Raw genomic sequence first — 27,502 nt, 5'->3', positions numbered from 1 at the left:
AATGGCCCCTTCCTGACCAAGCTGACCAGACTTAAACTCACTTTGGTTTTGCAGTCCAGGAAGGGGCTGGTTTCTTGTCACTCAGCATGACAAGAACTGGGGCAGCCCTGGCTGCTGTGTCCTAAGGAACTGTTTGACAGCAGCCTGAAGCCCCAGAACCGTAACATTTACAAAACAGAAGATCATTCCAACGTTCCAACTGAAGCCTTAATTCTCATACAACACATACCTGCATTTAAGTGGATACTACTTACAAATTTAGGAGGTGGCACAGTCAAATTCAGACTGCTCAGGTTTACCTCGTGGCCGTTCTGTGCACATGCTACAAGGCGCAACGCAACGTAGAAACCCTACAAACAATTGTGCTGTCTATTAAAACAACAGTTTCAATCACAAAAAATAACCCACTTACCATTTTTACTAACACTGTATATGTGCAACTCAGTAAAAAAGAAACCTCACATTTACAGCCCCATAATGGCAACTACCCCTTTCCTTTTAAGGATGAGTCAGGAAAAATTTTACAGTAACAGGAAACAAAGAGGAGAAAAGTGGAAGTTAGTTTTTATGAAGAACTCTCTCCTAATTAAAATACAACAGTTTTTTCTTAAAAGTTAGTAATGTTTTGAAAGAGTTCTTTTGTATCTACAAGTAACTTGCTATTTGGTATTCCAAGCCATTTATAGTAAAAATGCTAGATTTTTACATGCACAAAAGTCTCCTAAAATCAAATTACAGTTTTCATTTGTGACTCAGTGACTGTGTACCTACACAGTACACACACTGATTATTCACAAAACAAAAGAGATACAGAAAATTAGTAACAAACTTCTCCTGCAGCCTCACTGAGTAATATACTTGGATATGAGCAGTGCTGGGGAAAAAACTCACCTTGTAAACAAAAACTCAACCCTGAAAAAGATAACTACTAGTGGTACTGGGGCTTGATTGAAACAAGGCTAATCTGGGAAAGGTAATACAGGAAGTCTACATGAACATTTCATTTACCTGTTTATCTAAGTATCCTTTACCCTCTGGGTCAGCCAAATCCCATATCTGTGGAGATACAAAATAAAAGCTGCTGTGGATTTCAAAGAAAACAGCTCAACAGTTTCTACTGCATGTCTTCTTAAAGTGTTCATTCAGCTTTCAAGTAATGACACACAATGTTACTGAATTGTCGAGTTAACAACAAAAATGTTACACAAAAACCAAATTTTCTTTTAATTTTTTTTTTCACCTAAAAGAAGTGTACAGACAAGTACTGCATTATCCAATTCCTTCAACTTACTTTTCCAAGGATGATATCAGAGAGACCAGATTTTTTAAGAAACAGAGCAGCTTCACTTGCCCCAACTCTCCCTGTGTATGTTGGATCTACCTGAAGGAGAAAAATTAACATTTAATTGAAACATGGCTGTTGTGAAAGCAGATTTAAGAAATTCAATGTCTCTTGCCTCTAGGTCAAAAATTGTTACAGAAACTATATCACCACTCAGAATTCACACAGTTTTAGCACTGCAATGGGAAAGAGGAGGAAATCTTGGGGAAGAAGAAACTGCACTTTATTTTTACTTTTTTAAAAGAACATACCTGTTTGTAATATGTTTCATATATTGGATTCCCAGTAGAAAACTGAAACACAATTAAGAAAACACAATAAACAACCATCAGAATTAACAGGAAAAGAAACATACAGCACTTTGTGTATTACTCCTACTGAAAACCTAAAATAGTGTGTTAATTTGCTGTGTTACAAACTGGACACTTGAAATTTAAGTGTGGATAACAGTGATGCACACCAAGACCACAGAGTACTGTCATCTCTTAGAGCTTCTCATTCATCAGGATTCCTACCTCTCCTCACACTTTTACTTAGGGACACTACATAGGGATAAGGTTTTGAAGAACAGCTTTGAATTATTTGCTGAAGTATTTCAGATCTCAGTATGAGAAGGACTGATAACAAAGCTTTCAACACAATGCTGACCTGACCACCCCCTGAACCATATACATCCTTCTAGAGTATTTTCAGCTAACAATTACACACACACACAGAGCCCTGTGCCTCTGTTAACACATTTTCAAGACTAGGATCTTAAACTGAAACGGAGTAAACAGAAAAACAAAAAAAAAACCCAAATAAATATGAATATATATATATATATGTAAAATAAATGGTAAATTAACAACTCTCACAATTCCCTGACAGTGCTTTTGGAGGATTTGAACTTGGTGTAACCACTGCATTACACGAAAGCTGCAGACCCAAGGGAAGCCCTGCCTTTTCAGTGCACTAAACAAGCAGATCCCTGTTCCTCTTGCTGACATTCCAAGCAAATGGCAGCTGGAATGCCAAAAGATGCATTCTATCATCTTCTAAAACTCTCTTCTCACACACCTCCTAGAGTTGCCACATGAGTTCTAGCCCTGTGCAGGTTATCCCCCCACACTGTTCTCCTCAGCCTCAATGCCAACAGCAAAACCAATCTGGTCAAAACCAAGTCAGTTCTCAGACCACTCAGAGGATTTAAAAAGAAAGCAAAAAAACAACCCAATAAAGAGTTTAATGAGCAAAACACAGAGATGTCACAAAACCTGCTTGGGACAACCACTCTCCAGGACAGCAGTTAGACACCTGAAGAGGAGTATTTCACACTAAGTCCCATCACTACTATGTCCCCTCCCAGATGTCACCTTCCTCCTTGTCTTCCTCATGGATTTCCAGATGTTCTGCTTACTCTGAGAGGAAGGAAGGCAGGAACATAATGAAAGAAAAGACCAATCAAGAACAAGAAAATTGTATTTTATGCCAAGAGAACCTTCCTGTGAGTTTACAATAAACATGCTAACTCTTCATTTAAGGAGCTATCCATAATAACTAATTTCTCCGAACCGAGCACAAGCAAACACTGACTCTCTGAAGATTATAGCTCTATTTGAATAGAAAAATCCTGCATTTCCAGAAGAATTTCCTAAGCATCACTTATTTCCATCAGAAAAAAAGCTGCTGCATTTTCCAACATCAGCACCCTCTGGAATCTCTCGCTCTTCCTGATGGCGGACAGGATTTCAGAAGGATGCTGCACACATAACTCATAAATCTGACTATTCTTTGTGCTGGCACGTAAATGATCAGCACATATAAGCATTGTGTTCCTGTCCAAGCAGGAAACACATCATTCAGAGAAAAGGTGGAAGTCGGAAATAGCCTGTTCCACTCTGAATAAAACCCAGCATGTTTTCAGCCAACTATCACCAAACTATGCACCTCTTGTTTATCAGAAAGCTCAGACAAGAGAGTCAACCACCAACTACAAGCTCCTCTAAGTGATGCAGTGAGTGACCTAGAGCATGCAGAGACTGGATTCGTACCAAGATAGAGAGCAAACGGCTCCAGCAGCAGGACTGAATGATCTCATCCCATCAGCAGAGATTCCTGTCACCCCCATTTGATATTGTCAGCCATGATGTGGAGCTGACTTACCTGGCAGAGGTGGCAGGAAGCACACTGATGTGCTTCAATGCTGTGAAATTTCTTCTACAGCAAATTATTCACCCAAGCTCTGCTGGAAAGCACTTCAAGATCAATTGTCTACTTGCAGAATTTTGCAAAGATTCAGTCTTTTCTGACCGATTTACCTAAATGACTGCATCTCTGTGATGAAGCAGAGCAGACAAAATGGGTTCAAGTGATAGAAATAGCACAGCTCCCTATCTACCCATCACCACACGTGATGACATCACCATCATCCAAGAGGATTCTGTCATTTGGTGACATCTGCTCATGAAGGACCAACCCAAGATTGTCAACACTGGCAGAGGCAAAAATTTTGAAGAGCACACAGCTGATGATGTCAAAGCATAACCTGTTAGAGAGGTTCAGTTTGACTAACAGTTTATCCACCCCGTGGTTCCTCTGCCTGCTCTATACTCCCCAAAACACCTCTGACCAACGCTTTAGACCATCCCCCAAACAGACCCTTCAGAGCCCTAGTGCCTTGTTGCTTCATCTCCAAGTTGCCTTCTTGTTCAGAAGTTGAAGTCGTGAGCCTGCACACTCGCAGCAGATCCGCACGCTGCGTTTGTGGCAGGCAGTGCACACGCATGGATGTGGCTCCAAGTCCCTTCGAGCAGGTCTGGCAAAAAGGCACGAGTAAGCTCCTGCCACCAGAACAATTAATTCTCTTTCCTGAGGTCATCTCGGGGTCACAAAGAGCTCTGGATCACATTAATTATTTTAAATAAATTATTATGATGATAAATGATTAATGATAAAAATATTTCAAGCTGCTTGAATTACCCATACTGTTTGCAGCTCTTAATATGTTGGTATCAACAGTCTTATTTTATATTTTTCTGAGTGGACACGCCTCAATGTTACAACACATGTACCCTCTCCTATTCAGTCTAATTCCATTTCTGGCATTTACTCTAATTAGCACACATCTCCTTAGTAATCACAAAACTGAGGCTATTAGAGGAGGAAGTTCATTACTTCAAAGGAAATTCTGTTTACAGCTAGATTACTCTTGACAGTTCAATATACAAAAACAAGTTTTAGAACTACAATGCTTCCACTGAAATAGTTGGAAAATACTATAAAAATAACTGATATGTTTACAGAATGTGATCTTTATCTCCCTAAACACAGCATTTTCTATCAAAAGGAATACCATTGATGGCAGTCTCTCAAAGATCAATGAGAATTTAAACAATAGAGAAACTGGATTTCTAAAGTAAGTATTTGATAATTATTTGATTTTTACCTATATATTATTGAAGTTTAACAACAACAAACCCTTTCACATCCAGAGTATATTTGACTTACATATTTTGCACCACATTAATCACTTGAAAATTTCTGATAACAGTTTGTGTGTACATGGATGTTTTCAGATTTTCTGAATATGTTCACTTAATCAAACCAATGTTCATCAGGACTCTTGCTAAACAGCAAGTACATGTTCTTAGTAAGACACACATTAAGTTATGTTATCCAAGCACCACATAACTCCACTGAGAGATAAATGTTTAGAGTATCACAACTCAAAGATCATTATTAAAAGGAAATCGATATATTTAAATAATCTGAACTACTAATAGGAGTCATTCAGAATGCCTGACTGGCCTAAGCACATAGAAAATAGTTTGGTTTCAGGACATTGAAGGTAGTGGGGTGGTGCTGCTTTTCTTTTGCTTTAAAGCAAATATGTAAACTGACTCTCTTCACAGGGTCGTGGAAAATAAAAAGCAGCGATCACACTGCTTAGGCTTGAATTATTTGGGTGAGAAATCAATCAAAAAACTTGTAACAACACTAATCAAGCCAGGGATCCCAAGCATTCCACCAGAGCTGGAAACAGCCTCTCCCAAGGGTCAGGGATACGCGTCCTGAACCCTGCCCTGCAGAAGCTTCTCCTCCTCCTGGCAGGCGAACGCCTCCCGCTCATCCCTCAGCCCCTTCCCGCTGTCCCCGCACGTCCTGAACACCCCATACGGGCACGGCACCCTGTCACAACAGCTCAGCAGTTCCAGGCGGCATCAAACCCCCCCCGGTACCAACAGGAAAACGGGGTGACGTGCGGAGCACCAGCCCTCTCGCCTTCAAACCCCCGGCCCACGGCAATCCCGGCGGCTCGGGGTGGGGAAGCGCCGGGAGACCCTCAGCCCCTCCCCAGGGACGCAGCTCCAGGGCCTCCATGAGGGGAGGGCGCCGGCGCCGCTTGCGGCCCCCCCAGCAGCGCCCGCCCCGGCCCCCGGGGCACGGCGGGGGCCGCTGGCCGCCCTTGCCCCGCCCGGGTCCCGCTGCCCGCCGCGCCCCGACCCTCATTCCCCGCGGGCCGAGCCCCTCCCGGGCACAGGGCCTGTAGCCAGCGCCAATCCCAGCCCGGCTGCAGCCGGCTACGATACAGCCCCGCTAGCCGCTCCCCGCGGCCGCCCCGCCGCTCCGCCGGTGCGGAGGGCCGCGCGTCCCCGGCAGCCCGGTACCTGCTGGCTGAGGGGGATGAGCGCCGCCATCTTCCTCCCGCTGGGTCGGGCCGCGGCCGGGGCGGAGCGAGGGGCGGGCGGCGGCGGCACGGCCGGGCCGGGCCGGGCGGGCGCGGCGAGGCGGCGGCGGCGGCTGAGGAGGTGCCCGAGAGCCGCCGGCGAGCGGCCGCGGCTTTATCGGGGACCGGCAGGCGCTCCTCGGCGGCAGTTGCCGCCGCCCGCAACGCTCCACAGAGTCGTTTAGAACGGATGAGACCTCTTAGGTCATGGAGTCCAAGCTTTGACAGGTCAGCCAGATCACAGCACTGAGTGCCGCGGTCTGTCGCTCCTTAAACACCTGCAGGGACTTCACCGCCACCTCCCCGGGCAGTCACACAAACCCCAAAGGAGCGAGGTTTGAATGGAGCACGCTGGGCCGCCGAGTCCCACGTCCCTGCTCCGGCAGGGCCATGCCAGAGCACGGGGCACCGGATTGTGTCCACAAATTCTGCAGTGTCCCCAGTGAGGGATTGCAGTCTGTTCCAGTGCTCGGTCTCTGCGCAGTGAAGAAGTTCTTCCTCGTATTCAGGTGGAACTTCTTGTCAGTTCCTGCCTGCTGCCTCTTGTGCCATTGCAGGGCGCCCCGGGCCGTGCTCTGACCCCTCCCTGACACTGACAGACAGGGTTCCTCTCTATAACATATATTATAAATATCATTCCCCATTGCTCTGTCCCTTCCAGAGTCGTCTTTGCTCTCTAATTTTCTTCTTAAACTATTGCTCAAAGTATTTTTCCTCCATACTTGTTTCTCCTGCTATTCCTCAGCCTGCTTTACATCCATTTCCTTTTCATGACCATAAAAAATTTCATTTTTTATGCACCAATAGTTTCTCAATCAGATGAGACAAGGAATCTTTAAAATGTGGAAATAAAGAACAAAAACACCCATGGGAATTTCATATTCATTTCTCCCCGTGATCCATCTCCAAAGTCTTTTGCATAAACATCAGCATCTGTTATTGAGAAATTGTAAAAAAATTGTGCCTTCCTCCTTCACTTTGGAAGGAAAACAGAAAAAAAAAAAACAGCAAGTCTGTATTCTTAAGAGCCCTTGGATTACCCATCTGATGTGGTTTCCATTCCCCCAGGATGAACTATATGTTTGGAATACAGTCAGGCAAAGAAAGTGACTCAAGGTGTTCCCCTAGCTAGGAGTTTCCTAATAGGAAATTATTTATAAACTGTATAGAGGACTCTTGACCAGAGTACAATACCATTCTGCATTATTGTTATTCTTCATCCTAAAATTCAGATCCTCAGCAGTAGTTCCACCATGGGTTCAGGTTCATCCCAATCCTTTAAAAGACACAGGAAAATTAAAAAAGCAAAACCAGTGCACAGTTCAACTATGTTAAAAAGAAATTAAATAATCCACTAACACAGAATAAGGAGAGCAAATTACCTCAGGTGTGATTTAGATCATAAATTTGGTCATTTAGATCATAAATTCGAATTCAATCATCCCAGTCTGTGGGCTTCTTTGCTCATTAATTTTCCTCAGTGGCAAACAATCTAAATCATCTTGTGGGTTGCCAGATGCATTTTGTTATCAATTTTTATTTCATAAGTCTGATCTGGAATTTTAATCAAAATATATAATCGGAATATATAGCTGTGTATATCTGTCAGCCAGGGTTTTAGAGACAGCAAGGGAAAGTTTTTAAGAACCTTAAACTCAAATCTTAGGGACTGACTTACAGCAGAATGATATCACTAGAAAATTAACCCAGAAAAACAAAAAAAAAAAAAAAAACTGGGCAAAATAAAAATTATCCATGGCAGAAGCTCAATAGCTATATAATTATATTACAACGATAAAATGTTAGATATAAGATATATAGATATATAGATATACCAACTATAAGATGTTAGATATGCCAAATTTCACTGTGACACATGAAATACAAGTTTCACCAAGTCCCTGGAAATGACACACAAGTACAAAGGGCAAGAAATAGCCTACAATATGTTGTTTCAGTGAGGGGTCTTAACGCAAATCCTGCGGAACAAGTGGATTAATTCCCAACTCGCTCCAATAATTAGTAAATCGCGGGTTTGTAAAAATCCCTATTTATTGACCCCGATGCATGCTGGGGCTTGTAGTCGAGGTGCACGCTGCCGGCGGCTGTAAACCTGCTTGTGATTGGCTGGTGGCGCCGAATCGCTGCCCGGAGCCAATGAGTGGGCGGGATATTGGGGAGTCGCGGACTCCAGGACCCGGCCGCGCACCGCCCGTTCTGGCCCGGCCCAGAGAAGCCTCGGCCGCCTCGGGCTGGGCGGACCTGACGGCGTTCTCTCCGACCCTGTCCCGCCCCATCCCGTCCGTCCTGCCGTTCAGCTCTGTCTCGTCCCGTCCCGCATGGCCGCGATCTCTCGGGCACCCGCGGGCCGAGGGCAGGTGAGGCACCGGCGCCCTGTCTCTGTCTGTGCCTGGGCAGGCTCGGCGCGGGCCGGTGTTTGTGTGTTGTGTGGGGAGGGATCTGTACAAGAGCTGGTAGAGACCAGCTCTGCTCCAGGGAACCAGCGACAGGACATGGGGACAGCCTTAAGCTGTGCCAGGGGAGGTTTAGGTTGGACATCAGAAAGGATTCCTTCACAGAAAGGGTGGTCGGGCATTGGGAGGGGCTGCCCGTGGAGTCACCGTCCCTGTGGAGTCACCATCCCTGGAGATGTTTGAGGAAAGTCTGGATGTGGCACTCAGTGCTTTGGTCAGGTTAACAGCGTGGGGATCAGTCCCAAGCTGATGTCAGCTCTTCCCTGAGGTCGGTGACTCTGTGATTCTCGGCAGGGCCACAGCCACGTACCCCGCAGGAGCAGCACCCGTGGTGAGCTCACGGCGGTGGACACGGAGCTGGAGAGCGCTGGAAGGGCTCCGTCCCAGCACGGCAGGTTCCTGAAGGTGTGCGATGGAAACGCTGGTGGGACGCAGCGGGGCCAGAGGCCGGGAAGCGCCCTGAGGGCAGGGAGCGGCCGTGCAGCCCTGAGCGCTCCGCGCAGCGCCGCCCGCACGCGGCTAAGCTCCGTCCTGGACAAAGTAGCACGACTGGAAAGCAAAGTCATGGGTCAAAAAAAGCACCTGGAATTGCAGAACACTGACTCGGGCCTGAAGCCTTTGGCTCAGGAGTGCACCTCGTCTGCCTCTGGGCACGAAGGTGGTGCCAGGGGCAGGAAGTACTGGAAGAGTTACGGTAGCACCAGTGGGAACGGGACCCGCAGGGATGCCTGTCCTGAGGGAGAGGAGAGCATGCAAAGCCCTAAAAGGAGTGTTATGCTTAAACAACGGCTTGATCTGGATAGTGATGAAGAGGAAATGAGAGAATTGATGGAGAGCTCTTTGGAGTTTTCCAGTGGACGTGGGAATCAGAAGGTTCTGGTAAGTGATGCTCAGTGGGGTAGAAAGGTAAATACAAACTTTGCTGGATCATGTATTTTTATTAATGCTTTTATGTAATTGTTTTAATTCGTTGATTGTTTTTTATTTAGATAACACCAGCAACTAAATTTTAAATTTGCATTTGTGTCTTGCTCATGATAGGATTCAGGTTCACATCTTAACATCTTAAAATTACTCTATTTTACCCACAATGATTTGTTCTCCCTTTAGCAATCTACACATAATAATGAAGTAACACATAAATCTCTTTTTAATATTCTTCAAAAAGAGCAAGACTCCAGTTCCATCAGGAAAGGCTCCTCCACCTCGTAAGGAAGTTTCACCAGCAGAGTTATCTAAAGCATCTTCTTTTCACAACAAAGACTCAGAGAAAAGTGTGTTTGGTAGAGTTAATTCACCAGCCCCTTTACCCACCAGCAGCAACCTGTCAGGACATACCATGAGATCTCAGTTGCTGCCATCTTCCATGAAAGACAACACTGTAAAGAGTGCTCTGCCTAAAGCAAGCTACACCAAGCAAATCCAAGAATCCCTTGAAAGTGACAGAAGTGAAATAAAGTCATTAGATGAATTATTTTCTGAAGGAGCTGATGCAGAAGATCTATCCAGCAGCAGCTTGAAATGTAAGTTTTCTAAAATACTGTCTCAGTAGACTCAGTATGAATTGTACTGATAATCTCCTGATAAGTTCTCTTATTAAACATGGGCAAATAGTCACTTTGAAAGGATTCACTGGTGAAATTTCACATAGACCAACACCTGATCAGAGAAATTATCTTGATCTGTTTCTTTTTTCTAGTGTTACAGGTTTGTATTTTTCTTAGCTTTTGACTTAATGGGTTCAAATTAATGATGCTGCCCTGGGTGACATCATGATGTCAAAACAATTAGAACATTTAGAGTAGGTTTCCTGTATCAGTGGCACAATGTACCAATGGGTCAGAGTGAGAACAGCTGGAAATGAGGGGCAGCAAAAATCTCTTTAACTTCAGGAACATCAGCTGATCAAAGGAGGACATTTGAGGGGTTTCTATGAAGTGGCTATTAGTTTTTAGTACTGAACTAGGAAGGTAGTACTGATTTTTTTCCCCCACTTTTCTCACTTACAGGAAAGTGTACTCTAATTTTCATGCAAATTCTCATGCGTAGGTGTCATTTGTTTGCAGACTTCGGACTGAATATCCTGAGCCTTGATGATTTGGCACCAGATACTATCAGTAAGGCAGAAGAATTAAAGCAGAAAGTAAGTAGAAATGCCCCACTTATTCCCCACTTATTACCAGTCTGCCTTTGGTAGAGTGTGGAGGTTCTAAAATAAATAATTTTACAGGAAAAAGACATTCAATTTACTCAAGAATCAAAGAAATATGTGAAAAAAGATACATTGCTGGTGGAAGAGGACCAGGCTGCTCTAAAATTGACCAGTGCAATAACTGTTGTGAGTGGTTCTTCTGAAGAGGAGGTTGAAAAATGTGTCTCTGAAGCTGAAATCTCTGAACATTTAAGTGGAGTTTCCTCAGATTTCCCTCCACACAAACAGGATTATCTCAATCAGAATGAGAGTACTGTTAATTCAGAATATTCTGAAGACTTTGAAAGCTCTCTGTCTACAACAGACAGGCAATCTGGAGAGGGACATGCTGAGAGCTGCAGTTCTGGAGCACACCCATCTTCGGGGTCGTGCCCGTTGGTCACGCCAGGGCACCGAGTGACCGTCACAGAAACCGCGGTGCAGACAGCAGAGCCTCCCTGCACCTACTGCTGGGCCAGGGGTGAGTCCAGCACTTACTGCCCTCCTCAGAAAACCTTTACACACCTTCATACATGCCAGCCCAGTCAGCCTCGAGAGGCTTTGTGGATGTGACAGCCTGGTCAGAGTGAGAAAGCTAGAGAAGTTTTCCCAGAATCAGCCTGGGAGACTTTAGGGAGCTGCAGATAAACAATGATAGCTTGTTATGAAAAACAACCTACAGGTGTTGTTTTTCGTACTGTCTGTTTTCTTGTTATTCTCAAAGATTGTTTATAAAAGGGCATCTTGTCAATTAGGTGGAATGTATTAACTAAATAACCAATCAAATCCACCTGTATTGGAACAGTGTATAAACAGGAGCAGTCTGAAATAAACAAGCACTATATACACCACTCCACCTTCTGATGACTTTATGTCATTTCTTACTAAACAGTAACACTTCTTCACTTTAGTGACAGCTTCCCCTCACTGGTGCTAAATAAAAAAATTTCTAAAGCCCAACACTTTAATCTGCTGTCTACATGGGATTGAATATCATAATAAGGAATGTTTTTTGCTTAAAAATACCCCCCACAGGACCTGAGGCTGGATGAGCAAGTGTTAGGGACAGAGCTCACAAGAGCACGAGTAGTACTCTCAAATGAAATTCAGTATTCTGCTATCTTTACTATTGTAAATAATAGCATTATTAGTGCTGGTATCGGTAGTGTTACTGAAGTGATTGCTCATTCAGAGCTCTTTTGCATTGTACTTCTCTCTTGGGAAAGCATTATGGCCCCATGACAGGATCAGATAGGAGCTTTCACATCCTGAGGCGTAGCTCCCTGCTTACATCTCTTTACTAAAAGGAAAAAGTGCTAAGAGCCACCATTCCTTGCCACACTCGAGAAAGAAGTAGAAACTTGAGTGTGCTTGAAAACAGAAGCATTGAGTACAAAAGTCTTTACTTTTACTCTACCTAGGGTTAGAAAAGGTGCCTTCTGCAATGGTGTTGTGAGCCTAATAGTAAAGAAACTGTGGAAGCTGTATAACTATGTCAACATATTTTTGGCTGAGAGAGTTCTTCTGTTAGGCTGTACAGTGGTTTTGGGGCAGCTGCTGTCCCAAGAAACTGCAGAAGAGCCAAGCAGTAGCACTAAACCTTTCCCCTCTGCCCAGGCAGTAATTCTGATGCTATCCTATGCACAGCAAACCCCGCTGCAGCGCTCGGCCCCGCTCTGGGCACCAGCTACATCGATCCAGTGCCAATTGCCAGTCACGTGATCAGCATGGATGCAGTAGAAGGTACCAAAACCACGTTTATTCTTCTTTTTTACTCTATTTTCTGCACCTGAGCCTGGCTTGCCAGCCGTGCCTCACCGCAGTGCACCCTGTCCCTTTCTCGCAGCCCTGACCGCGTACAGCCCCTCGGTTCTCGTCTTACACGCCATGTGCAAGCAGCACCTGATGCTGACCCAGCAGTTTGTGGAGAGCATTCACCACCTTCACACAGCCCTTGTGGAGTCACTGGAGCATGAGAAGTTCCACTACCATACCCTGGAAGAGGCTAAAGAGGTATTTATGACAAACCAGACACTGAGCGTGTATTCCTTTCCAAACCCTTGTAGTACTTACAGCAAACATACTTTCTCTGCATATGATTAATTAATAAGTTTAAAAGAAAAATACTGAAGTCCTGCTGGAGGCCATAGTTTTTAAAGATTAAGGTTTCTGCTGTAGCATTTAGCTGTCCTCAAATGAGCAGGGATCATTCAGATGCTGCAACAGAAGGGTCACTTTCTGTTGCTAGTAAAGAAACATGCAGGTATCTTGACATGAAGATTAGTTGCTTTCTACTGTTTAGTAAGTAATAATCTACATAATGAAGACATTAGCTTATTAACTTTTTTTTTTTTTTTGCAGTACATCAAGAATCACAAATCCCCACCTCTAACAATTGAGCAAGCACTTGAAGAAATTCGGAGAGCCCAGGAGAAATAACTGCTTGGACAGCTATTGAACTTTAAGTGACATTTATATTCACAGCTCTAAGGCTGAAACAAGAAACTTTTCCAAGTTGCAGAGATAAAAGGTTAAAAACTGTACTGGAAGGATTCATACAAACTGCTATGTTAATAGAAATTAGTTAGTACAAGTTGCTAATTATTATATGTAATTTACTTTTCTATACCTGAATGTTTTACTTATGTACACAGTACAGGGATACGAAGGAACCTTCAGCCAGACTATGTCAGCAAAAGAGACATCAAGGTAAAACTGTGATGATAAGTCATCACAGTGCATGCATTTATCCAGTGAATTGTGAGATCTGTGATCTCATCTATGATTGTGGTAGAAGTGCAAGTCTGTACTACAGCCCCTGAGAAATACAACCACAGCAGAAAATTACCATTTCCTGACTTCAGTGCCATTATCCAAACAGCTTTTCTATATAGTCAGCCTTGTCAGATTACAGCAAACCCAAACACACACTTGGGTGTGTTTATTAAGAGAAATTCCAAACAAGGTACAGGAAATCTCAGCTGAATCTTTATTTTAAAAAAATTGTTTATTGGAAGGCAAAACAACAACATTCACAAGTTGGTAACATACAGGTGTTGTATGCTGATTCACAGACAGGTACAGTTCCACAACTACAGTAGATCTAGAACAAACTGATATTCCACCATATTAACTGAATGGTTTTAAGAGGGTTTTTGCTCTACAAACAAACAACTGGAAAAGGGAACCGCCACGCAGACCTGGGGAGTGGAAGTGCAGTGTAAGGGCCTAACAGCTCTAGCTGGTGGTCTCTGGAAACAGTTACAAAAGGTTTGTTTCTTTTTTTTCATTTAGCTTACATCAAGTTTCCAAGAACATCTGGTTGATAGAAACGTGTAGAGCAGAGAGAATGAATTCTCTTCTATTGAACTAATTAGCTTTTATTAAAGGGTATATACAAAAATATAAAAAGCTCAAAGACTGTGTTCCATTACAAAGCATCGCCCATCCCTCAGAGTGCTGGGAAAGCTACCAGAGAAGTGCCCCTTGTGTCCTGCCCCGAGTGGCGGCTGCGGCAGCTGCTGGGCCTGGAGGTGGGTGGAAGGTTCTAAAAGCTTGCACAGTGCTCAGAGGTCACCTGCACTGGAACTAGATGCTTCATTCCCCATTTAGACATTAGGATACACTGCTCAGCATCAGTCTGACTTGATCCCAAGGCAGCACCCTTCCACTTCAAATAGAATTAACCTTTTGAGAGAAATAAACATACATTATGGAACTAGAGAACATACGACCATATCAGAAAATGTCTGTATTCCACAGGAATGAATGAGGCACAGTCCTGCACCAGGAACAGCTTGAGTGGGGTTTAATTCTACTATAAAATGGGGAACTAATTAGGAAATTTTGCAAGATAAATGGAAATTTTTAAACTTGCTGGACATGTCATAGTAACAACTGGCCTTTTTTAAGCCCTAATTGACAAGTCTTGAAGTACATGTCATTTCCATTTTTCACCATAGTTTAAAAAGTAATTAATTTGTCATTTCCTCCAGACTTTAATCTGGATTTCTAAAAGTTTAATGTTTTGCAGAAGATGCAAGACATCTTTCTTCAGAGAGTCTTACTCAGGTGGTGAAGAGTCTTGTGTTTCACACTTCACTGAAAGAATAGGAAGAAGAGTTCTTACACATTCCACAGTTACCTAAGCTGTCTGAAGTGTTTGGTGGAATGAGGATTCTGTTAATAAGGAATTTTTCCTTATGGGCTTTATTTGAACCCATTTGATTGCAGATATAGAGGCAGAAGTGAGATTCCATTGAGCATGCCAGCTTTTTCCTTTTAGCTGTTGGCAAGTGCCAATGTTCAGTGTATCACAGACTCTCTGCAAAAATCCATCATTTGGTAATTGTCTTTTTCTGAACCCTTCCTGCACTACAGAGAATTTATTACCAATTCTGGCTTTGGCAGAACGTGATAGTAATGGTAGGAAACTCTGAATAGGGCAGGGGTAAACAGTAAGCATGGCCTTGGTTCCAAGGTTTAAAAGCCTCCCTGCTGTGGCAGCTGTCCCTTGTGTGGCACAGCTCCCCCTCCACTAACTGTGACTGCTCCAGGTTTTTGTGAGGCAACATCCAAAGATGCAGGTGCTCAGTATTGCAGCCAGGAAGTGACTTACACAGAACACGCTAATTAATTAGCATTTCAGAAATTAGAACACAACACAATGCCTAAAAAGGAAAACCTGCTGGGTTAATGAGAGTACACGTCCACTTACCTGTTGTTTTACTTTATCAGTTACGTTAGAAAAAATTAAGAGCTACTGATATTTTGATTTGGGTTTGCAAAAATCACTTTCAAGTCCATAGAGGTTTCTAAATTGCTGAGAAACATTCACTTACATTCATCCCTGGCCTTCATGCGTGCGATAAATGAGTAACTTTTATTTCTTCTGTAGTTTTCATAAGGGTCGTCCAATGCAACTCCCACTCCTTTGTACTGATCCCATTTGTCTCGGATATCTCCTCCTTTAATTGGATCTTGAATTCCTTGTTCCTTGGCTCCCAATCCACCAGATCCACTCCATCCTGCAGCAAGGACACAACATTGCAAATCCTTTCACTGTTTTTTTTATTGCTAGAATTGTGAAGACAAACACGGACATTTTGGAAACAACCAAAGACAGCATCAGTTTGATAAAGCAGGATGGGAACAGACAACCTGAAACAACGCATGAACTGTCCCATTTATTTCACAAGCATTAATATGCAGAGATTCTAGGAGCTGACAGCAGCACTATCCCTAAAAACTGTTAGGAGGATAAGAGGAAAGGCAGTGCAAGTCCAATCTGTCCGGTCAACCCTGCTGACCTGCACTGCAGGGAGATAAAATACTTTGGGTAGGGTCAGTTCTATCTGATGCCAAGCTCACATCCCTGTCTTTGTATCTTTCTCAGAAAACCAGCTATCATTGTTCCATATACTTACATCTCTGATTATTCTTATGCTGACCTTGGAATGCCAATGAATAATTCCTTATGAACATGCATTAATTAATTATATCTAAGACTTCAGTGTCTCATTTTGTTTCCTGGCTTGTGTAAGACTCTAGAACAGCATCTTACCCATTTTCACTAGCATTTGATGGCCTTTATTTTCTTCTCCAAGTCTCGATTCTGGTATAGGAGGCCCAGAACTGGAGCCCAAACCAGCAGAAGAACTAAGAAAATAAGAAGAACAAATTAAGAACCAGTGATACAATTCTGACACAAAACACAGTCAGTTCTATTCTGTTAAACATCAACAGTTAACACAATTCCATCCACTCTACTAAGCTCTTCTTTATTAAAGCCATCAGTTTATGCAGTTATTGAGGTGCCAGAAACACATCACCTGCTTCTCAGCACAAGGGAAATCAAACACTCTGCTCTTCCCTGTAGAGCACACAGAGAATTACTCCTGCTTCCAAGGAAGGCATACACAGACTTCACAGTTGCACAGTTTTGTTGAAATAAAAAGCCACCACAATAAAGTAATATTCTCTCTACAAGCCCATACAGCAGATAAATTGTTTCTAAATCTGCTCTCCATCATCTTTTCTGCTCTTTGTTGAAACGCTCATTCTCCCCTGGTAACGAGGCGGTGCCCCTGCAGGCTCTCTGCTCAAACAGCCCAGGTAAAAGGAGACCAAAGCAGAGCTTACGGAGGAGTGGGGCTGCGAGAGCGGGAACGGCGCCGCCTTCCTGGGGAGTACGATTTGGAGCGAGACCGTGAGCGAGACCGCGATCGGCTGTGAGAGGAGCGGGACCTGCTCCGGCTCCTGAAAGGGAGAGCACACGAGTTACCAGAGCAACCCCCGCGGATCCCTGCGTCGGCCTCCAGGGCTGGGGTTCCCCACTCCCCCAGTTCCCGACGTTCAGCCCCCCGTGCCCTACCTGGACTGTGAGCGAGAGTAGGATCGCGATCGAGAGCAAGAGCGGGAGCGGGACCTTGAGTAGGAGCCAGATGATTTTGAAGATCGTGAGTGAGACCGGGAAGATGAACGACCTCGGCTTTTAGACCGACTGCGAGACCGAGAGGGCCCACTGCACAAATGAGCAGAGAAACTCCAGTGAGATTCCACGGAGAAGCACCAGAAACACAAACCTACTCCTGATCAAATTCAAATTACACACAAGCACTACTTCTGCAGTGAAAGTGAAAGCTTGAGTGTGAAAAACTGTTTCACAAAATCACAAAGCGGTTTGAGTTGGAAGGGACCTTAAAGCTTATCCAGTTCCAACCCCTGCCATTGGGCAGGGACACCTTCCTCAAGACCAGGCTGCTCCAAGCCCTGTTTAACCTGGCCTTGGGCACTTCCAGGGATGGGGCAGCCATAGCTGCTCTGGGCAACCCGTGCCGTGTCCATTTTCTGCAGATTAGACAGAAATCCCAGCACACTGAAACTCACTTATTCCATCAGCATGTTGCTGAACAGACTTTCCCTGTGCATTTAGTCCAAGCACCTCGAACAGCACACAGCAGAACGTGTGGAACTCTCACCTGTTTCTCTTCTCTTGACCTTTCCTCCGCCTTGCTCTCATTTTAGCTCTGAAGAATTCGTACAGTCCATTCTGCTCCCATCCTTCACTGCAACAAATCAACCACACAGAGCCCACACGCGTGAATTCCACTTCAGTGGTGACCTTAAGGATTTGCACCAGATTTTGTACAGAACAAAGGGTCTGGGCAAAACTGTCTTGCAAATCTCAGTATAAGATCAAACAGCAAGTGCAGTTGCGATACAAGAAGAGCATTAGGAGAACCAAGACACAGGCAAAAGAGAGGGAGGCACTTTGTGGTTTGAGGCACCTTCTTAGGGCATTTTCTTTACCATTTTATTGGCTACACCTACTCTTACCTGTTTCTAGGCCTGTCATGAGATGGTGGACTATAAAATGCCTCAACTGCAGCCAGGAGTCTCTCACTGGGGGGCATTGGAGGTGGAAGACGTATATCTTTAGGATCTAAAGGTTTATACTCATGATCTTCAAGCTGCCGGAAACAAAACAAATTACATTTGTGTCATGTGTCACGGGGTGGCTACCTGAAGAGTTAAATACAGACTTAGCTGTGTGGAGATCTCAAATTTCAACACTGGGTAAAAAATGATCTGGAAATAAGGATTCTGCAGATGACCCAATGCTTCCTCGTGCTATCATTATTGTGAGTTCTCTGAGAAAAGCCTGCACTGCACAGGTTGCAGTATCAAGTGGGTCACCAGGTAGATAAAATGCAGATCTCATCCACCTTTGTGCTAATGTGTCTGCATGGAAGCCTGGCACAAACTGGTGTATGAGAATAACACAAAGAGATGGAAGAGGCTTATTTGTTCATCTCAAATACAGAATACACAACTGTAAATATCCCTGAAGATGCTGATACAGATATGTTTCCTGTTCTCTATCCTTCTTTGTCTATATAACATTGATATTGTAAAATGTTTTCAAGAGAATTCTGATTATGAAGAGCTAGTACAGTGGCCCCATCAGACCTGTGAGGTCTCTCTGGCCATCTGGAAATCACTGACGATTTCCATTTCCTACAAACAGGGGTCAGACTTTCAAGTATAAATTAGTCTTTCACACTGTGAGTTCAACCAGCTTCCTCTAGCACAAAACACACAAAAATTCTCACCATTTTCACTACCTAGTCCCCCAAACTACTCCTTTTCTTATACCCTACACAGCTGGTTGTGGGATGGAAGGATTTGAAATCATACACATCAATGTTGAACTGTCCCTGATAACAACAACAGGTTTGGGATCTGTTAATCCCACCAGTGTCTTGGTCTGAATGAGTCCCTTAGCAAGCACTTACTTTGACAAGTGGAGCCATCAGGCCAGCAGGAAGATCAAAGTAGGGAACATTTGGCACCAGGCTGGGATCATCGTGGTTCATGTGAGGGGGCCCTTGGCGCCGCATGTGAGGGGGCTGCCCGTTAAATCCATGTGGGGGAGGCCCAAAATCAGGGTGCTGTGGCCCTCCCCAGGGAGGATGCTCGCTGATACCAGGATGAGGCAATCTGTGACCAGGATGATGATGAGGAGGTCCAATTTCTGCAGAGTGGGAGGGTTAAAATGTTTTATTTAGCTGGCAAGGAAGGAAGGCAATCAGAGATGTACTTCAATTACTGCATTTTTCCTAAAACCCAGTCTCAGCAGATCCAGGAAAGCACCAGAACTGAAGGACCAGAGGCTGGCTACAGGTCCACACTCAAGAACACCCTGCAGTGCTTTTACCTCCCTGGCCACAGCAACCACTAGACAACAGGATAGTTCAGCCCCAAGCCACTGCTTCCTTTGGGACATACTGTGGTCAAAAGGACCACAACAAAGACACACTCAAGAACAAAATGTTTCAGATGCATCAGGGCAGCTACTGGTGGGATTTGTTTCTGAAGCTAAGTGCACAATCATGGCTCAGCTTGGACCTGTAATTAGCTCTGTCTCTCTGCTAAATCAACATATAAGAAGAAATACATATGACAGCAATTAACTCGCATCAGTGGGTGACAAGAAATTACTTTTGGAGAAAAATTAATTTGGAGAAGAGGTAGAGATAATAATTCTGTTAAAACAGGGAAGTGAGTGACACTCATCCAGCCACTGATGGACAAACGCCATGAACGCCAGGAGACCCTGCTGAACTCACTGCACTCTATGGAGAAAAATGCAAGACTGAAAATCAACATCATTTGCAGCAGAATTAACAGTTTTTCCAGAAAAAGCCATTACAGCCACTTCCCAATTTCGAGCTGGTACTATTTGACTCAATGTGATCAGAACTCGAGCAGAGTCTGTATTGTCATTGATTCACTGCTTTCCTAATTTTAACCATCTGGTTTAATAGATCCCTTCCTCCAACAACTTTGTATGAAAGCACAGGGATTTTAAATCACCACTAGAATCCAAAACCGAGCATCTCATTCTGAGCTTAAACCTAAACTCCCTCAGACAAGAGGGAATTCTCCCTTTCTCCCTACTCACTACCACAATTCTTAACAGAAACACCCAAGCAATAATACCCAAGGGAAAAAAAAAAGGGGACAATCTCCACTACAGAAATTAAACTCAATCCTAAATATATAAACTCAAATCCATTGGTTTTCAACCATTTTTGGACTTGGAAAATTGAGAAACTTTTAGGATTAACGTAGCAACTCCTACACAGAAACATAATCTATTTTCTAAATGACTTGTCACACAGAACCAGGGTGATCTTTGGCCTTCACACGGACAAGGATCATTCCAGAGTAACAGTAACTCCTGCAGGTGAAATGGAAACTACCCTTGGCCAGGCAGGCCAGCAGCAGGTTACACTCCCACACATTCCCATGTTCCAACAAGAGAACAGACCCAATGAGGAGGAAGACCTGGAGGTAGGGATCATTGCACCACACACTACCAAGCCACACAACATTAAAGGCAGAAAACTAGAGAGCTTGGCAGCCAAAATAAAAAGAAAGAACAAATGAGTGTATGCACAGGAACAAGTCTTTTCAGCCTCCCTCTTAACTTCCTCCATCTACACAGGTCACAGCTCTCATCAGCCCTCACCCACGAGCTGATGTGCACGTGATTAAATTTACAAGAAAATGCTGCTTTTCACCTTTGGACTTACTACTTTTAAAGTGAAGTAGTTGCAAAAGAGGTGCCTGTAGAGATGCTGACTTGAATTTGGAGTACAATTTCTTATCCATTAGGGAAGACTCAGAAAGCAAGGAAGCATCCAACTGTGCATGTGTTTCCTACTGAGTTCTTACAGTAGCTTCCCAAACTCCCAAACTAAACATTTCTTAGGAAAATCACAAGAGTCCACCGAGGATAAACTGTCACCCCAAATCACTAAATAATTTTGTAATGGCAATCAGCATTACAACGTAAGAAAACCTGGCCTGGTACACACTTTACCTTGAGGAAAATCCCCCTGGGGGTAATCAAAACGATGAGGATAAGGAGGCCTTTCAAAGGGATGGCGAGGTGGAAAATCATCCTGCATGAAGCGAGGTGGAAAGCGGTTGAAATTATGCGGATGCGGGGGCTGGTTGAATTGGGGATGTTGCTGATGTGGAGGAAATGGGCCTCTGAAGTGAGGTGGCCGCTGCATTCGAAATGGAGGTTCCCTCTGACCCCCACCCCATGGAGGCTGTTCATGCTGGTTGTTCCACGGTGCTTCAAACTGGTTGTTCCATGAAGGATCAGGCTGGTTGTTCCAAGGGGTCTCTCGCTGATTGTTCCAGCCTTGATCCCTCTGTTCGTTCCACATTCCTTCGTGGTTGTTATTCCAGGGAGGACAATGAGGTGGTCCCTGGAGGTGAAGGACAGAAGCCTGGTCATTTGGTTACAGGAATGAAGAACACAGTAACATGACTTCTTAAGGAAATACAGCCCACAGGCAACATGCACAAGTGAAAGAACATTTCAAATACGAGTCTGAATGACTGCAACTTCAGAAAAAAGATGGGAAAAGACCCAACTGTTACTGAACCAAACAGCTCTTTTTCATAGGAATAGTGTGATGGTTAACAAACTGAAATATGATTAACATGATTAATGATTAAAGGCAAAAGCCTTTAACTGCACTCAGAGTGATACTGGCATTGAAATCTGGATTTCTAACTTTCACAGCTTCTAACTTCGTAGCTTTTCACTTCACTTCCACAACCAAGGTGGTCATTCCCAACCTCCACAACCAAGACAGTCATTCTGAACTTCCACATCTGTTTTCAGAACTGTTTCCTACCTGCTGTTGACCCCATGGCGCAACAGGGTGAGGTTGGTCAAACCAGGGTGGTTTATTTGGGGGAATCTGGTCATGAGATCCAGGCCCACGTGGTCCACCTGAGGCAGGATCCTGCACTCCAGACCCAGTTGTGTCATACTCTGTAGAACCAGCCAGAGGCAGCTGAGATTTACCATCATCTGGAACAATGTAGAGACTATTGTCAGCATCAAATTCACTTGCAGTTAATAAAACATCAGCACACCAGGCTCCAGATTAATTCCTTCTGCAGAAATCTAATTACTGGGAGACAGGATTTCTGATCCATTTAACACTCATCTCTTTGGTTCTTTTTATACTCAAGCATCAGCCTGCACCTGCTGCAAGGTTCTGAATAGATTCAAGCTTTTGCCTGAACAAACCAGCAGTGCCTCATAATTAAAAAGGGAGGGAAAAAAAAAAAAAAAAAAGAAAGATCAGCTCAGTACCTGCTTGTGTGACTGGAACAGATGGTGGAGCTGAGGCTGGGGCTGCTGTGGGGGCTTGAGGTGGGGGTGTTGATTTCACCTCGTTCTCTAGTGGGGGGATTTGGATCTGCTGTTGCTGCTGCTGCTGTGTTAAACTGTTCACAAACTCCTCGTGTTGAGTTTTCAGGTTCTGAATCTGCTGTTGAAAAGCCACTTGCACAGGCTGGACAACCGTTGCATATTCAGTGATCAAATTTGCCTGATAAAAGAAGTGAAGGAGAACAAGTGAACACTGCACCTGTATTTCCTACCCTATCCACTCGTTCAGAATTCCCTGTATTGCCCCTCACCCTCTCTCCCAGAAAACACATGAGGATGCAGGATGATGGTGGCAGAACCACCCAGTCTCATTATGAAGCTTTGTGGAAATTTCCAAAATATCCTCTGCAGCCTGGAACCCACCATCTTTAGTACTGTCTTTCCAATACAGCTCAAATCAACAGCATTCATTATTAATAATAAAAAAGGAAAAGTTCCTGCTGCCAGAATAATTTTTATATTCCATGTATACAATTTAAAGCCATGTTTGCTTGTTTCCTTTTAACCAAACACTCCCTGCTATACAAGACACTGTCAAATATGTACAGGACTGTATCAGTCTGTATCCTGTATCCAGGAACATATCAGCAGCTGGATTATTAAATGTTTGAAATAACAAGGTTGTATTTCACATTATGTTTTTGCAATCCCTTGTAAGCAACTTCAAGGGAGGGGATGGAAGACAGAAATTAACATTATCCTTTGAAAAGGAAAATAATTTTCAGAATATTTCATAAATAAGAAAACTGATATTTTTGTGGCTAACCTGGTACTGGCCAAGTCCAAGAGCTGGGCTTTGTAACTGCTGAATAATGGACTCATCAAAGTACCCATTTTTCTCCCATAGCTGAAGAAGCTGTATGAATAAGAGTGAAAGGATTTTAGAAATTATGAACAATCAAAGAAAAACTGAGCCACAGCATTTTTGTGTCTTCAGCTTTTCATAAGACCTAGGATTTTCATATTTACTTTTTAATGACTAAGGATGCATTTTTGAATGACTGAAGATGCATTCATCATTGTGATAACTCTTAAATAAAGCCTAGGTACTTTGAAGTTCTATTTTAAATGTGAACTACAGCACCTCCTATAAAAGACTTTATGAAGGCAATCGGACCAGAAAAATCTCAGTGATCTTCTTGCACCTGGCCTATTTGTGAATTTACATAGCACCAACCTAACAAAGCAAAAGTCACAGTTAAACCAGAACCAGATACTCACTCTGGCAATTTTCTGTTGCTTATCCTCCTCCACTGCTAGAAAACTGGTACAATAAATAGGCACAACCACCTTCTGTAAAGCAGCCAGAAGATCTCGTGCTTGCTTCCGCTGGCTTCAAAAAAGGAATGGGAAGAGTTATCTTTTTCACTCTAAGTGCATTGGAACATTTCAATTCACCTCAACTTCTGCTATACTAAAAGTAGTGGAATCACAAAATAGAGAATTCTCTCCCTAACGACTTTATTGTAAAATCTTGTCTGGAGGAAAAATACACAAAGCAGGTAAAATGGTTCTACCTAAATTTGATTACTAAAGCACTAGATCAAATCAATTAATACATTAAAAAGATGAAGTGACTAGTCAAACCAACACTGTATCTAGGAGAGAAACTTCATCAAATTAACCAAAACAGCAAACTGAAACCCAGAACTGAATCCTTACCAGTGATGCAAAACATCATTGATTAAGTAGATGAGGTGCAGGCGCAGCTCGAAGTGAGCTCCTTCCGCGGTTATCCGGTTCCGCAGGTGCCCGGCCATCAACTCACAGTGTGCAGGAGACTTGGCATTACTGAACATCCAGTTCTTGCCAGCCTTAGAAAAGCACATTTTAAAACATTTTAAGTCAGTTTGATGCGTTCCCACAACACGGGTTTCCTATAGTTGTGAAATAACTGCAGGAAGGGGAGTTTTCAGGTAACAGCTTTCATCTTACCTGCCACACAACATAGATACAAAGCTGTTAATGTACAGAGAATCTCAAAATTCAAAGGAACCCACAGCACCACCAAATCCCTGCGCAGATTCAGATCACTTACTGAGATTGCATCTTTTGTGCAAGTGTCAATTATTGGCTGCAGCAAGTTGTCAAATTCGTTCATATCTAACTGGGTTTCCTCCAAAACCTTTTGCATTTGTTGCTCGATTGCAAGGGCAACTGCTGATGTGACTTGTTCCTGATAAAAAACAAAAAAAAAAAAAAACAGAAGCAAAGAAAAAAGAGAAAGAATTACATTATAGCCAAAATTCCTTTAAAGAATGAAGGTGCTGTATTCTTATCCTCTTGGACCTAAGTGACTATCTCAAGGACAAAAATCCTTTACAAGCAGTGTGACCTCATGAAAATATTCCAATTGAAATGGTTCTGAAAAGACTTCACATTTTTACAGAGAAGTCCAGTTTACTTCTACTTCCAAAATCCATCACATAATAAAAAATAATTGCAAGAAGCTCTTAAACGTAAGGAACACAACCAAGGCACAAGGAACTCTTCAGTTTGGTTTTCAGCAGCTTTAACAGCTAAACGTCTCCTGCAAAAAATCAGCTAGTTGATAGCACAGAGTTCCCCCCCATCCCTAATCACAGCTAAGTGGGAATATTACAAACTGGAACATCACAGTTCGCAGCAATCTGCAGCATTAAACCAAGGTTAAAGCAGCCACAATTTATTCCATTCTGAAACTAACAAGATTTTTCAAAGAGCAAATAGAAGGTTCTAATCACAGATCACTCATCCCATAATAATATAATCCATATGCAATCATAACCCAACCTACACACCAGATACATCCATCCTAGGGGAACGATGGCATTTGCCACACAACAAAACCAAGGAAAGCAACATCCCTTCTCCTCACCTCCAGCACCAAACCATCCTCTCCCCCTTCACTCCTAATTCCTGCAGCCACTGACAGGCCAGGACACACCAGATGAGTGTTGATCTCAAACCAACCTGTCTCATAGCGAGGAGATGCTGCTCCTGCTGCTGCAGGTTCCACTGACTCTGCTGGATGAGCTCCTCCACAGACGGGGTGCCCTGAGGGGCTGGGATGGGCGCAGCCGGCGGGAGCGATGGCTGCGGCAGGGGCTGGATCTGTGCGGAAGCCTCGATGTCTTGGCTTTGCTTGCACAACACTGTCGGACAGAGTAAACTTTGAAAGTAAACCTCCCACAGAAACCTGCTACCACCAGCCCACGGGTGAAAACGGCACCGGCTCCAAACAGCCCCTCACTCTGAGGGGCTGAGAGGGGTCTCCAGAGCTGCTTGGACAACGCTCTCAGACACCTGGTGGGATTCCTGGGGTGTCCTGCGCAGGGCCAGGAGTTGGACTCGATGATCCTGATGGGTCCCTTCCAACTCGGCACGCTCCATGATTCTACCCTTAAGGCAAAATCACGGGTGGATGGTGCCAAAGGAGAGCCAGCACCTCCCTGTGCACTTCCAGAGGGACAGCTGCGGGACAAGCCGAGCTCCGGCTCTGCAGGCGCTGAGCTCCGTCTCACCGCGCTGCCCGTGCCTGCGGCTCCCCCTGCCCGCCTCCAGCGGGGCCGTGAGGAGCCGCGGGCAGCGCTGAGACAACTACCGGGAGCCCCGAGCGCAGGAAGAGGCTGCGAGGCGGCCCCGGCGGAGCAGGACGAGGCCAGGAGAGACAAAAGTGTCCCCGCCGGCCGACCCCGAGACCCCGCGGCCGGGGAGGGAGCGAGCCCCGAGCCGGCCCTGCCCGAGCCGCAGGCCCCACTCACGCTGCTGCTGCTCCAGGGCCAGCTTGTACTTGTAGTAGCCGTAGAAGTCGCCCCCGAAGAGGAAGGAGAATTTGGGGTTCTCCTTCTGCTTCTCCATCGTCATCTTCTCGAACTCGGGCCCGTTCCGCGCCACAAACTGCGCCAGCTTGTCGATGACATTCCGCAGCTCCTGGTCTGTGGGGAGGCAGCGCCGTCACACCCCCGGCCCTCCCACAGCTCTCCCCGCTCCGTCCCCGCTCCCTCGGCCGCCCCCCGTTCCCCCCGAAGGCCCCGATCGCCCCTCACCCTCGGGCGGCAGCGGCATCTCCATGGCCGCGGCTCCCCGGCCCGCTGGGCCGCGCCGCACGGCCCGCCGAGGAGCTGCGACACCCGCGCGCCCGCGCTTTACGGCCCCCCGTCGCCGTGGAGACGGCGCGCGGCGCCGGTCACGCGGGGTCGCGCGCCGCGCGTGAGGGGAGGCGATGGCGGCGACTGAATCGCGGTGAAAAATTAACAATTAAAGCGTTAAATGTTGGCGCTTTGCCCTTTTTTTTATTCTGTTGAGGTCGGCATTGAAGGTATTTGAGATGGTATTTTGCGTTCAGGCTTTAATTTATGTTTGTTTTTTTTTTTTAATTTACGTTACATTCTCGCGAGTAGTGAGTTTGTACCAGGAGTGTGGTCTTATTCTACTAATAAATTATAAAGCGGCTAATTGTTTTTTTTTTCTACGAGGTCTTTGAAGGTTTAACGACGTCATTAGAAATTACACGAATTATTTTTATTTTTAATACAAAAACTAATCACTCGAACTCTGCAATTTTCTGTCTAATTACAAAATACTACCTAAACTCGTGAAGGACTAGTTTTTGCCTTAAAACTTTTATTTTGCTCTCTCTATATATGTTAATATATTCTAAAAGGCTAAACTCCCCAGTTTTCTACCCTGTGATATTACACACTTTTAATTAAACTACACACCCATAATCTCAGTGCTGTCAATCAGTTTTGGAAGCTTTTTCTACTTCGCGTTTAGTACAGTTAATTTTTTTTTTAATTTTTTTAAATTTTTTATTTTTAATTTTGCAGTCTGAGGGTTCTCAGGTGGGCACCTAAAATGGATGGGAGACTGTTTTGCATTACTCACTCTGAAAAATCAGATTATATTTCATTTCACAAGTGAGGTGTGAAGAGATCCCTTGGTGCCTGAACAGCGTGCTTGAGCCACACCATGGAAAATTAATTTAATTCACTGAAATTAAATTAAACCAGCAGAAAATAACAGAGTATTACAGAAT

At 44.3% G+C, this 27,502-nt stretch overlaps 3 protein-coding genes across 9 annotated transcripts in view; 1 reads left to right on the top strand and 2 right to left on the bottom strand.

Moving 5' to 3' along the window:
- EPS15L1 (epidermal growth factor receptor pathway substrate 15 like 1) overlaps positions 1 to 6,087 on the bottom strand; it is a 42,324-nt gene extending 36,237 nt beyond the window's left edge. For 4 of the 5 annotated variants that reach the window (XM_053965763.1, XM_053965766.1, XM_053965767.1 and 1 more), the window contains exons 1-5: positions 5,992 to 6,087; positions 1,594 to 1,635; positions 1,292 to 1,381; positions 1,009 to 1,056; positions 255 to 350 (exon numbers count right to left, since the gene is read on the bottom strand). In XM_053965763.1, coding sequence (XP_053821738.1) covers positions 255 to 350; positions 1,009 to 1,056; positions 1,292 to 1,381; positions 1,594 to 1,635; positions 5,992 to 6,021 — 306 coding nt within the window. In that variant the 5' untranslated portion in view covers positions 6,022 to 6,087. Of the gene's footprint in view, positions 1 to 254; positions 351 to 1,008; positions 1,057 to 1,291; positions 1,382 to 1,593; positions 1,636 to 5,827; positions 5,849 to 5,991 lie in introns of those variants that run through there. The other variant, XM_053965764.1, reaches the window with a different exon arrangement.
- A 2,176-nt stretch (positions 6,088 to 8,263) lies between these two features.
- C27H19orf44 (chromosome 27 C19orf44 homolog) lies at positions 8,264 to 13,258 on the top strand. Of its 2 annotated transcripts, none has more exons than XM_053965773.1 (8): positions 8,264 to 8,428; positions 8,819 to 9,403; positions 9,693 to 10,047; positions 10,591 to 10,667; positions 10,755 to 11,196; positions 12,363 to 12,458; positions 12,562 to 12,728; positions 13,077 to 13,258. In XM_053965773.1, the coding sequence occupies exons 1-8, from the start codon at positions 8,390 to 8,392 to the stop codon at positions 13,152 to 13,154; spliced, it is 1,839 nt and encodes a 612-aa protein (XP_053821748.1). In that variant the 5' UTR covers positions 8,264 to 8,389; the 3' UTR covers positions 13,155 to 13,258. The 2 variants fall into 2 exon arrangements, with proteins under 2 accessions (XP_053821748.1, XP_053821747.1); XM_053965772.1 differs by having other exon boundaries at positions 12,333 to 12,458.
- A 423-nt stretch (positions 13,259 to 13,681) lies between these two features.
- On the bottom strand, positions 13,682 to 26,616 carry CHERP (calcium homeostasis endoplasmic reticulum protein). Of its 2 annotated transcripts, XM_053965771.1 has the most exons (18): positions 26,511 to 26,616; positions 26,226 to 26,399; positions 25,435 to 25,616; positions 24,521 to 24,658; positions 24,145 to 24,296; positions 23,704 to 23,815; positions 23,249 to 23,338; positions 22,405 to 22,642; positions 21,938 to 22,116; positions 21,106 to 21,502; positions 19,013 to 19,251; positions 18,054 to 18,187; positions 17,696 to 17,782; positions 17,089 to 17,238; positions 16,857 to 16,973; positions 16,279 to 16,373; positions 15,557 to 15,742; positions 13,682 to 14,402 (listed from the first exon to the last, which is right to left on the bottom strand). In XM_053965771.1, exons 1-18 carry the CDS (start codon positions 26,533 to 26,535, stop codon positions 14,398 to 14,400), a joined length of 2,700 nt encoding a protein of 899 aa, XP_053821746.1. In that variant the 5' UTR covers positions 26,536 to 26,616; the 3' UTR covers positions 13,682 to 14,397. The 2 variants fall into 2 exon arrangements, with proteins under 2 accessions (XP_053821746.1, XP_053821745.1); XM_053965770.1 differs by lacking the exon at positions 13,682 to 14,402 and having other exon boundaries at positions 15,549 to 15,742.
- Between the last annotated feature and the right edge of the window lie 886 nt (positions 26,617 to 27,502).

This window comes from Vidua chalybeata, chromosome 27 (genome assembly GCF_026979565.1).
Source record: "Vidua chalybeata isolate OUT-0048 chromosome 27, bVidCha1 merged haplotype, whole genome shotgun sequence".
In the NCBI taxonomy this organism is placed as follows: Eukaryota; Metazoa; Chordata; class Aves; order Passeriformes; family Viduidae; genus Vidua; species Vidua chalybeata.
The sequence above is the reverse complement of the archived record's forward strand: the minus strand, read 5'-3'. Positions and strand labels throughout refer to the sequence as shown.

What these genes read in the sequence shown, in the direction of transcription:
- C27H19orf44 (XM_053965772.1), top strand. Translation starts at nt 8,390, where the DNA reads ATGGCCGCGATCTCTCGGGCACCCGCGGGCCGAGGGCAG. An exon ending in CACCCGCGGGCCGAGGGCAG is followed by an intron (nt 8,429 to 8,818) that starts GTGAGGCACCGG and finishes GATTCTCGGCAG; the next exon opens with GGCCACAGCCACGTACCCCG. An exon ending in ATCCAGCAGCAGCTTGAAAT is followed by an intron (nt 10,048 to 10,590) that starts GTAAGTTTTCTA and finishes ATTTGTTTGCAG; the next exon opens with ACTTCGGACTGAATATCCTG.
- CHERP (XM_053965770.1), bottom strand. Translation starts at nt 26,535, where the DNA reads ATGGAGATGCCGCTGCCGCCCGAGG. An exon ending in CCAGGGGGATTTTCCTCAAG is followed by an intron (nt 19,252 to 21,105) that starts GTAAAGTGTGTA and finishes CCCACTCTGCAG; the next exon opens with AAATTGGACCTCCTCATCAT. An exon ending in GGTCAAGAGAAGAGAAACAG is followed by an intron (nt 17,239 to 17,695) that starts GTGAGAGTTCCA and finishes TCATTTGTGCAG; the next exon opens with TGGGCCCTCTCGGTCTCGCA.